Below are 11,374 nucleotides of genomic sequence, written 5' to 3'. Positions count from 1 at the left end.
GCCACTGCAGATTAGCACTTACTTCCCATCTCAGAACTCATCTGTCTCATCCACCTTGAAGGCTGAGTCTGAGTCTTATGCCAGTCAGCCAGTCTGTCTTTAGAATAAAGCACCCATCTGGGGTTTATGACCAGATTTCTATTACCGTCAAACAGCTGCAGGTTTGTTGATGTGGGGCGTTCTCTCTGATGAGAGGACAGGTCTGTCGTTTACAATTGTTACTGGGTCAAAGTCCCATGGGACTGTGACTACATTTTACTGTTTCAGATTTGAGACTTCCCTTTTCATCACCCAATTAGCTCTTCTTATATGGCCTCTCCCCTCGTTGGTGTCTCCACCTTATCGTGGTGAGGGTGTTTGAGTATGCCAAGGACCCTGAGAGCTATACCAGCGGTAGCGTAGCTACTGGCAGGGCCTCCCTTGCTGGACAGGTCAAAGGGTAGGCATCAGACGAAGAGAGACACCGAAAACTGATGCCGGAAGCAGCGTCATCAGCGGCGACTTGAAGCACAGAGAAAATGATGCTCGAGATGGTTCAAGTTCGTATAGCAACAGGCGTGACCAGAGTGGTTTGAACGGCTGTTGTACTGCGATGTGGAAAGCAAATGGAAAAACTACCACATTATCACTATTCCTGGATAGTCTCTTTCCAAAAACAGAAGATCGCATTAAGTGGAGAAACTGTTTTGGAAGAGGCTGTGGACCTGTCATCTGACAGATTACTGATGAATGAATGAATATGGCCTCTATATGGACCAAATAGAGAACACCGCCTTCAGCAGTTCCTCTACTGTTGTGTATCTGTTGCAGTGGTCACATGATTTGGTTGCCATGGAAAACGTGTTTACAGAGTCATTGCCTAGCAATGCTTGTCTTCTCAAGTTCTGCTATCCCAGCTTTCAGCAGATATGTCACAATATAAACTTAAAATATAAACTCTCTGATGAGAGGACAGGTCTGTCGTTTACAATTGTTACTGGGTCAAAGTCCCATGGGACTGTGACTACATTTTACTGTTTCAGATTTGAGACTTCCCTTTTCATCACCCAATTAGCTCTTCTTATATGGCCTCTATATGGACCAAATAGAGAACACCGCCTTCAGCAGTTCCTCTACTGTTGTGTATCTGTTGCAGTGGTCACATGATTTGGTTGCCATGGAAAACGTGTTTACAGAGTCATTGCCTAGCAATGCTTGTCTTCTCAAGTTCTGCTATCCCAGCTTTCAGCAGATATGTCACAATATAAACTTAAAAAAGCACACTGGATATGAACAAAGAGATATAGCACATGACAACGAAATTATACCACTATAATGCAACAAAAGTTGCTCTGAAATGTTAACAATAAGTCTCAATATAATTACCATTATAACATATTAATTAGAAAAAAGAAAAACTAATATTCGTATATACAATTTTTACATTCATAAACATACATCACATATATATTGTTCATAACATAAGACAGACTGTAGGAATAATAATGGGTGTCAGAGAAATATGAATATATATAGCCCAGTGATCATCAAAACATGTAGCCATAATGAAAAGTGGCAAACATTGTTATGTACATCGTAAAAGTTTGTGCGCAATATTGGTTGTATAGTGACAGCTCAATACAGTATAAAAAATATAAATTACAGAACAGCACCACAATATGATCCTCAAGTATAATATGTGTAATACTGCCAACTGACAAAATTTAATAAGAATTTGCATAAACAAGAGTTAACAACCAACTCTCAGTAAAGACATGCCTTAAAGAGTTGTTATGAAGCACAACAATACAGACTAGATTTCTTACCTTAATTATGGCTTTTCAAGTGCAATTCACAAGGATTTTTAAATGAGTGTGTAACAAAAAAATCCATCATGATTTCACATATCTATTTGTAAATGCTGTTTTGGTGTAAAATAATAGGGATCCCATTACTGCGTGATGTGTAATGTGCTCCATTTAATTAAATAGCAAGTGAGACAGAAAAAATATGCATTTAGAGAACTGAATGAATATGATGTGTTCTTCCTTTTTTGTGGCTTATTGTAAAATGATGAAAGTACCTCAGACTATACAGCACTTAATGGTAGGACCACTACTACATAATGAATTGTAAAATGTGTGGAAGGAAACAGTTGTGGCCTAATTAATGTATTATCCTCACATCTGCCTGGAGGGACTGATGAAAAGTAGGAAAACTTCAGTCAGGATAGCCAGTGTTCTAGATAAGATATGAATTAAGCATCTTCCAAATATAAGTCTAGAACATAATCATTCCGCCAACCTACTCAGAGAGTGGGATGCCTGGAATGCTCAGAAACCTGTATGGAAGGTGTACATTAGGGTGTGCAGCAGTATCAAGAAGGGAAAGAGACAAAAGTGAAAACGGGAGGAGTTTTTAATTTGATCTCCCTTGGAAGGATCACACCAAATATAGAGAGATGTAAGCGCTAACTAAAACCTGTAGGTTGAGTAAAGTTGAAGTATCCTCTCTATTTCTTCAGAATAGTCTCCAAAGCAAGACTGATCTAGTTTTCCCATATTTCCACTCATTCAGACACCACTGAATGAGATCAGCCATTAAGGGTCTCTTTTTCTGTCTCACTTTCCATTTGGCTTAAGTCGACAACTCAAACGGAGCAGTTCCTTCACCTCGGAGACAGAGATAATATTTCTGAAATGTCAGCAATACAGCCAAAATCTACATGGTGTGATCACCCAGAAACACAACCACTGAACAGCTATGAAAGCCTGAAATCTTTCTGGTATAAGATAATTCTCATTCAGTCATGTTCAAAACGAAAATAAAGATTTCGATGATTTACAAGATGGTAAGACTATAGCTGATGAAGTCTATATTATGAGAGTGGGCTGTGAAGTTGCAATTAAGAAATATGAAGCCAAGAGTCAAACAGTGGTGTCCAAGATGTATTACTGTTTCAGAATTAGTGAAATGGAACACCATATCACAATGGGATCTCTATTTAGGTTGGCAGACATGTTAGTATACAACAACAATAACTGGCATCTAGATGGACGTATAATTTCTCTAAGTTTACAAACTTTCTTTCAACCCTATCAGAAGCAAGGAAAGAAAATTCTTTGTCATATAAGCTATGTGGAAGAAAAGTTTAATTTTTTTTTATAATTTTAGATTCAAAATATCATGCTAAATTTTTCATTTCATTATTCATAAACAAGGGCACCTTTCATTAATGTTACTGAGACATGAATATTTAAATTTAATACTGCAGTACTATAGCCTTAAAATTAATTTATAATTTTACATAGTAAGAAAATATACCAGTATTAGTCTATGTCTGCAATGTGCAGCATAAAATTACACTACCGCTCATGCATATTTTCTGTAGTGTATTACCAAACATACTTCACACTTTAAAAGGTGGATGTGCTAGGTAAATGTAGCACTCATGCTTACCAGTTCCTTTTATCGCACTCCCATACATGACATACAAGGAGGTTCTGAGCACAAAAATAAAATTGGAGAGCCCAAACATCACTAGCACTGTGTTTCCTTGTGCAGGGCTCTGGCGCTACATCACGCCATGCCATTATCAAGGTGGGTCCTCTTTTTTGAATCTGTTCTATGTAACCTAACGTCAACATTGGCAGCAGATGAAGCTCCCACTTGATGATCTGGCGTGGATTTAAGAAGGTCTGGTTGTGGTCCTTGTTGCTGTTGTTGGCTAGTGCAGCCTAGTGTACTGCAGTGAACAGCAGCTGTTGAGCTCAGTGTACTGTAGCCAGTCCCTCCAGCTGCTGTGGGCTGACGAGTCCGTTGAAGAGATCGATGTGACCCATTGCGAGTCAGGGTGCCCATCTGGGGTGTTCCAGGAAGACCATGTCCAAGAGCATTCATATAGTCGGCAATCAGCAATGTCAGCTCCAGAATCTGTATCAGATTTTAAATACAGTTAACTTTGTTTTTGGAATCACTGGGTTTTTGGACTTTGTCCATCATCTGGTATTCTATAAACTAGAAAACACAATATTTATGAAACTGGATCTGTTTCTGTCCTCAGATGAGTGGGGAATGCAAGACGCCTCAGGTAGATCCCATAGAAACAGCTAACTTCAATCACTGGACAACCCCTGTCAAATTCACTACCGCTATATAATTACCTGGAACTAGGCTAATACAGTGGGAGATAACAAGAAAATATGCAATAAAAACTGTGATATAGCATGCACATGTGTGCAACTGCAATAGAAAAAAGTAGAAATTTATAGCCTAAATTTAGCCAAAAAAAAAAAAAGGCCTAGGTGATGCCCATCCGGGCTAATTTGTGAAGACATGTAGTGCCTACTGCTAGCGCCAACTGTGGAGTAAAACCTGAACACTAGATACTAAAACCTTAAGGAAACCCATGAAGAACCTATCATGTCATACAGATATCTGTGAGTTGGAAACGTCATTGCTGATGAGGGGGATCTAGATAGGAGAAATGTCCAAACTGGGTTGGCTGACAGGGGTTGTCCAGTAATTAAGGTTAGCTCTTTCTAAGGGACCCAACTGAGTAGGTGTCTTCCACTCACCCCTCACCCAAGGATGGAAACAGATCCCGTTTCTGAAATGCTGTGTTTTATAGTTTATAGAGTATTGAACGATGGACAAAGTCCAAAAACCCAGTGATTCTGAATGTTATACACCATCGTCAGAACCATTTAGAATTCACAAGTACTTTATTTTCTTTGTTTGGCTCTGCATCAGAGAATCAGAGTAAATATAAGTTTTGATATTGCAGTGTACAGACCCATTGAGCAGAGACCTTGAAATGGACAACCAATGCAGCCGTTTCTATGCAATAAGCAGGATGCACATTATGAAAATAAACACTAAACAACAGTTGCAGACAGTCAACAAGAAGGTAGTCTTCAAGCTTGGAGAAGGACAAATAGTCAACAGCCTTCCAGTATAAATGTCCTGTGTTACAAGATTCTTAGCAACTAACTGGATAATATCTTCTACCTTTAATTCTGAAATGGCCAAATGTTCCAATGGATATCAACACAGAGCAGACGATACCATGTCATGCCATACTATTGGCCTTCTGCTAACCAGACATGTTCAAATTATGCCATATTCCTCTAGCAAAAATAACAGGCTAGGTACAAGAAAGGGTCTACATTGCAAGGAAGGAGGATACATGTACCACAGCATCCGTGTAAACATATTCTTTTAGGACAAACTATTCACCAGTTGCCAAAGAGTCATTTATCTTCACCCTCTATTTTATAATGGGCAGTCAAATGAAAACAGGTCACCATGCATAACTCACATGGCACGCAAGTTGGTAACACTGGAATTTGCTTATGGTATGAATATCTGGTGGGAACTCAGGAAAGCACAGTGATGTGACCTTGCATACTAGTTGATTGTTTATTGTGCTGGAAGTAAGGTTAGCGCTACGTGTGGTCGTCCAACATCAGTAATGGAGGCGGGTAAAGAAGAACAGTGAAGTGTAGTGCGCTTTTTGACTGCTGAAGGAGGAGGAAGACAAGAAATTCATCGTCGCATGTCTGTTGTTTACGACGAAGACAGCATGTCACGTTCACGTGTGCTGGCGTGGCACAAGAGATTCCGAGAGGGACATGTATCACTGCAAGATGATGCTAGTCCAGAACAGGCTCATTGTGTCATCACTCCTGATGTTATTGCTGCGTTGGATGGTCATATCCAGGCAAACCGACGGATCACTGTGGAAGAAATTAGTCTTTTGATGGCAATAAGTCATGGTTCCATACACGCCATTGTGACAAAACACCTGCTGTACTGCAAAATCTGCGTGCAGTGGGTTCCACATCAACTCACGGAGGAACAGAAGAATCAGAGAATGGCTGCATCACTGGGTCCCTTGCAAAAATACCATGAGGAAGAGTATGCTTTTCTGTCCCATATTGCCACTGGGGATGAAAGTAGTGCCACCATTTTGAATCTGAGAGCAAACAGCAGAGCCAACAGTGGCAACATGTGAATTCTCCCCCACCGAAGAAATCCAAACCCGTACACACAAGTTCCGGTAAAGTGATGATGACGTTCTTCTTCGACTGCAAGAGCCCTCTGCTTGTCGAATTTCTTGAGCATGGGGCCACAATCAGTGCACGGCGCTATGAAGACACTTTGCAGAAACTGAGACGTGCCATAAAGTCAAAACGCCCTGGAATGCAATCGAACGGCATTATCCTTCTTCATCATAACGCACGCCCCTGCCCCCACACAGCCAACTATGTGACGAACACGCTTCAGAAATTTGGTTGGGAAGTGCTTCAACATCCCTCCTACAGCCCAGATCTCTCCCCATGTGATCTTCACATTTCTGGAGACCTGAAGAGAGACATTCGTGGACAACGGTTTGCATTGGATGAAGATGTGTGTGGCTGGGTAATGATGTGGTTCTGTAGACAGCCCACAAGCTTTTTCAAGGATGGGATTGACCATCTTATCTCCCAGTGGGATAAACGTATTAACAGTTTTGGAGATTACTTTTGAGGTAGTTAGTTAGTTATTGTAAAGGGTGGGTTTCCCCATGCACTTAGACCAGTATTGGTCCATTGTGCTTCCCTCTATGATATTCTACCAGTCTCTATACCCTACCGATATTGGTGCATACCATCAGTCCTGCCGAGCCAGCGAGTTCGGCATCCACTAGCTTGGCGGTGTCTATAATGCTTCCCCCATCTATCAGAGGCCTTAGAGACTACTGTTGGGCGGGAAACGTCCTTGAATTTGGCTCAGTGATCTCCTTTGGAGATATGAGGTTCTTTTACGTGCCGTAAAGCTACGACACAGGACACACGGCTTGAAGTCCCTCCCGGAGGACTTGTTCCCTGAATTTTTCCACCCTTAAAATTCGACGACCTCCGCTGGGTATTTGAACCCGCGTACCACAAGTCATGAAGTGGGAACGTTACCTCTAGACTACGGAGGCTGCTTACTTTTGAGGTAAGAAATGTTCTTTAATATATTTTGGCTTCTGACCCGTTTTCATTTGACTGCGCCTCATACATAAACCTTTTTATTTGCAATGTACCAAATTTAATTTTAGAACAGATATTCAGTTCTGTTGTTGGGATTATAATTTGTGATGGAGCACATTCTCAGAATAAGCAAAAAGTCAGCAAGATCCAACACCAGATCATGAGATTAGCTGTACACAGTCAGCAGACAGAGATAAGAGAGTGTAATACTATTATTATTCCTTTACCTTTGGCTTGCTAAGAGCAAACAGTAACTTCTGACTGCCTGCACCTTCCTCAGCTGATACCACAAGCATGAAGTCATCCTGACAGCCTCCAAATGTAACAATGGCTGAGTAAGGATATCTGCAAAAATTTCAGTTGCTGGTTCACCTACTTATTTATGAAAAGTACCTCTGCTTGATCACATAAGAGACTGTCTTGAACTTATATTTATTGTTTGGCTTTACTGCTGACATTAAATATTCTATAAATCCCATAAAGGAGTTCCTTACATGCATCACAGAGAAGCACACAAATACTGATTACAAGGTTCATGAAACATAAATAAGTTTTATTTGAATCAGATTTGTATGCTATAAAAACTGAAGCAGAACTGTTTTTGTAGGAAATAAAAAACGTCAAGAACCCAGGAACTGCTTTAGAAAACTGATGCACAACTTACACACGGTCCTACTACTCAGCACATCCAAACTACAGCCAGATTAAAATAAGGTGTGTTACTATCTTCTCTTCTGAAATCCTTCCAACTTGAAGCCTACTTTATTAAAATGACTGCATCTGTCTGTGACATATACAGACCTTACTTTCCTTCCCTCCCTCCCCCTTCTCCTCCTTACCCTTCTTCTACTTGTCTTCACAAATTAGGCAACTGAACACCTGTAACATTCTAGAAACATTCTTCCTAGAGTTGCCTTGGATATCTTTCTATTCTTTAGTCTACAGGTTTTTAATTTCATGCTACCTTTGGCTACCTTTCCTCTTCCATTCCCTAATTACATTTCATTCATAATGTCTGTTACAAGTTTTCATTCCTCCTGACTTGAAGCTTATCTTGGAGACTACAGTTGCTTGTATTATTGAAAAGGAATGTTATTATTAAAAATCACACTGGTTGAAAAAAAAAGCCTAAATTTCTCTCACTGTTAATTTATGATATCTCTGTACAGTACAGAAATTTCAGTGATAAGCACAAGTATTTATTCTCAGTGCAAATAGGGTTTACAGATGAATTCTAGATTTTTCTTCTTGATTTTATTGTTCTAGAGTATATTGAAAGAACACAAGGATTCTTGTTGCAGCTTTATTAAGCAGCAACCAAAGTAACTGTGTTGGAAAATATTAAAATTCATTATGCATAACAACTTGTGTAGCTGACTGCTGTGGGTGACTTCATGAGAAATGATCTAACAGAAAGAATTTACAGATTAACCTCTATCACCTTATTTTAATCATCTATCTGGATTGTCAGAGTAGAACAAATTTCCATATTAAATTAAGAACTATAAACTAAACAGAAACATACTTAGCAATGGCCTGCATGGAAGCCAGCTCCAGCAGGGTAACACTGTCTTCATTGACCACAAGCCAGAGCATTGTTCCAAGTTCCACCCCTGCCCATGGCAGTGGGCTATGTAACTGAGCTTGGAACAGGGATGCCCCAAAATGTGGCCACTTGCGTGTGCATGTCAGATAGATGCGCACACAGTCCAAAAGGCTTCGTCCTTTTAAAGTTGCCCATTTCTCTTGCAAACGTTCTTGCAGTTCCCTGTAACAGTTATGGCACCACTACTAGGAAAATCGTACTCCATCTTGTGGTACAGCCAGTTTGTGGTGGATTAAACTTGACTTTCAAGATTTAAATCTCCCACTATTATCATGCTGGAGCCTAGATTTAAATTTGATGGTAATGGGATTTATGTTGTAAAGATGTGATACTAAGACTGCTGGGGTCTGTTGAACCAGTGCACGCACCACAACAGTTGTGTGACGCACAGATAATAAACTTCAAGGGTAATGGAGATATTGGGCACCTGATATGTGTACAGAAATAGATATAACATGAAAATCATCAATGAAGCTTACTGTACCTGTTACACAAAATAAAATTCAAAGTATATTTAATTTGAAAATATAACCTGATAGAACAGTGCTGTCCAACGTTCTTATGTACTTGGGCATAATTCACTGATGCCTATGGAGGTGCGGGCGACACCACACTCAGACATTCAAAAATGTCTCTTGTCTTATAATTTGAATTAATATTAAAAATTGGCTCAATTATATGTGGTTACGGAGGGCGGCAGAAAAATATACCACGGGCGCCGCGTTAGAATATACTGTTGAAATATTTTGTGCAGGGTTATATTAACTTAATTACAGATTCTTATATTCCTTTTCTCAGCCCTGATATTAATAAATTAACAAACTATTAAAATCTGTGGAAAGAAGATAAATAACATGCAGAAAATAGGTTTTTCATTTAACCATTAGTTTGGAACTAAGAAAAAATTAATGTTGGCAACATAATAGAGCAGTGTTGGTCAAAAGAGTAGCTGGTACCCGTAACAATTGGAAGGAATTCATATAATTATAAACAGCAACATAACAATAACTTAGTATTACAGATTCTGTAGTCTGGCCAGTGACAGGTCCATCACCCCAACTGAATAGCACTGAATGAAAGCCATGGCTGAATGTTTCATCCATAAGAACTATGGATATACCTTCACTTCTGTCTGTTACTATGCTTCTTAACTATGACATCCTCAAAGCTCTGACATTATTGTGTTCCACAAGGGTTTGCCAATTATTCTTTGTTTTTGTCTACACAACATGTAACCTCATTAGCACTTTTATTAAAGTTGATAGGCTCCCTGTAAATTTGATTCACTGGCTCAACTTTGCATGGATTTTCTTCAGGATTTATCCTTGCTTGTTGGTACCACGTCTGCATGTTCATCACTCTACCAACTTGCAAACCAACTGACAGATTTTCATGAAACTTGATATGAACATCATGTCACTTGAAGCCATATTGACTTTGGACGTCATAAGTCTGTATCATCAGGACTATCAACATGGTACCACTTTGAACTTCTGTAATGGGGGCAATGCCAGTACCATTACTAATGCACTACCAGTGGATCTTAAAATTTTGTGTGCTGACAGCTCTTTAATAAAAATGCAATTCATATTACAGTAATTTACTTTCATACAGTGTGGAACAACATGGCAATCATACAAAATCAGTATTTGGCTTTTGATTTGATAGCGTTAATTAGTGAACCACTGAAGCTAAGCATATGAAGTTTTGTGCAGTGGAAGATCATAAACATATCTAAACAATTTGTATACTTCATATAAACAGTATTCACTTCCAGCTAGTGCCAAAGACAAGAAAATGTGGATATACATAATTCACTCCCCCATACACCTTCATGGTGTAGGGCTTAATCAGGACAACTTTACCTTTTTACCTATATCAAAAGTTACAAGTATGTCAACAGTGCAAAATTTTGGGATACTATTATACAAAATTAATGAGGTTACAATTTGTACTAATGTAAATTAAGCACAGAAATGAATCACTAAATTGTATAATTATTGATTTATAGTTCTTGCTAGTCTAAGCACACAGATTTCAGAATCTGAAAGAGAGAAGTCATAATACATTTTTCCCAAAGCTTCTCATTAAAATCAGTCTTACAATTAACTGAAGTAGAAACACCATCTTACCTGAGTTGATCTGGAGTCAGTCCATCCTTGTAACGGTAAGGGTAGAACTTGTCCAGGGCCTGAAGTACTAAATGATGCAGGCTTCCTGCCACACCACCACTCCCTCGCCCCTTATCAGCGTTGTATTCTCCAAAGTCAATCTGTCAACCAGTAAAAATTATACACAACCCATTCTATCTCAAGAACAGTTCAAGAGCAAGCAAAACAATATAGTTATATTTAATAAACCACTGCATAAACTGTTTAATTTAAAGGACCATTAAGTATATGCATATTAAATAAAACCATGTGATCATTATGTCTTCACTACTTCCACAACAAGAACAAGACATTTATCCAAAATACTTCATGAAATCTACAAACATGTAGTTCTGACTTTGCATTCCACTTGTGGTGAAGTCAGATCTACATATTGCAGCAGGATGCTGCAATTTAATATTATTTCAAACTTGTAAATGGAACTTTGATCTACATCATTACAAATGAAAGCAGAACAACTTCATATATTTAAGGTCTGGTGTAGCAAATGTCAGTAAAAACAGTAGCATGGTGGTTGAATGGCTCTTTGTTTTTCAGTACAAAATGCAGGTTCCTTTAGTGTACAATAAAAGTCTTGGGAGATAACAAAATATTATTGG

General features: G+C 39.0%; 1 protein-coding gene across 6 annotated transcripts in view; it reads right to left on the bottom strand.

The window, feature by feature from the left end:
* Positions 1-685: 685 nt before the first annotated feature.
* LOC111875011 (uncharacterized protein CG43867) overlaps positions 686-11,374 on the bottom strand; it is a 169,235-nt gene continuing 158,546 nt past the window's right edge. For all 6 annotated transcript variants that reach the window (XM_033755681.1, XM_033755682.1, XM_033755683.1 and 3 more), the window contains 4 exons: positions 10,737-10,876; positions 8,524-8,766; positions 7,226-7,343; positions 686-3,912 (listed from right to left, as the gene is read on the bottom strand). In XM_033755681.1, coding sequence (XP_033611572.1) covers positions 3,559-3,912; positions 7,226-7,343; positions 8,524-8,766; positions 10,737-10,876 — 855 coding nt within the window. In that variant the 3' untranslated portion in view covers positions 686-3,558. The remainder of the gene's footprint in view (positions 3,913-7,225; positions 7,344-8,523; positions 8,767-10,736; positions 10,877-11,374) is intronic.

Source organism: Cryptotermes secundus, unplaced genomic scaffold, assembly GCF_002891405.2.
Source record: "Cryptotermes secundus unplaced genomic scaffold, Csec_1.0 scaffold973, whole genome shotgun sequence".
In the NCBI taxonomy this organism is placed as follows: Eukaryota; Metazoa; Arthropoda; class Insecta; order Blattodea; family Kalotermitidae; genus Cryptotermes; species Cryptotermes secundus.
Note: the sequence above shows the minus strand (reverse complement) of the source record. Positions and strands in the feature narration are given on the sequence as shown.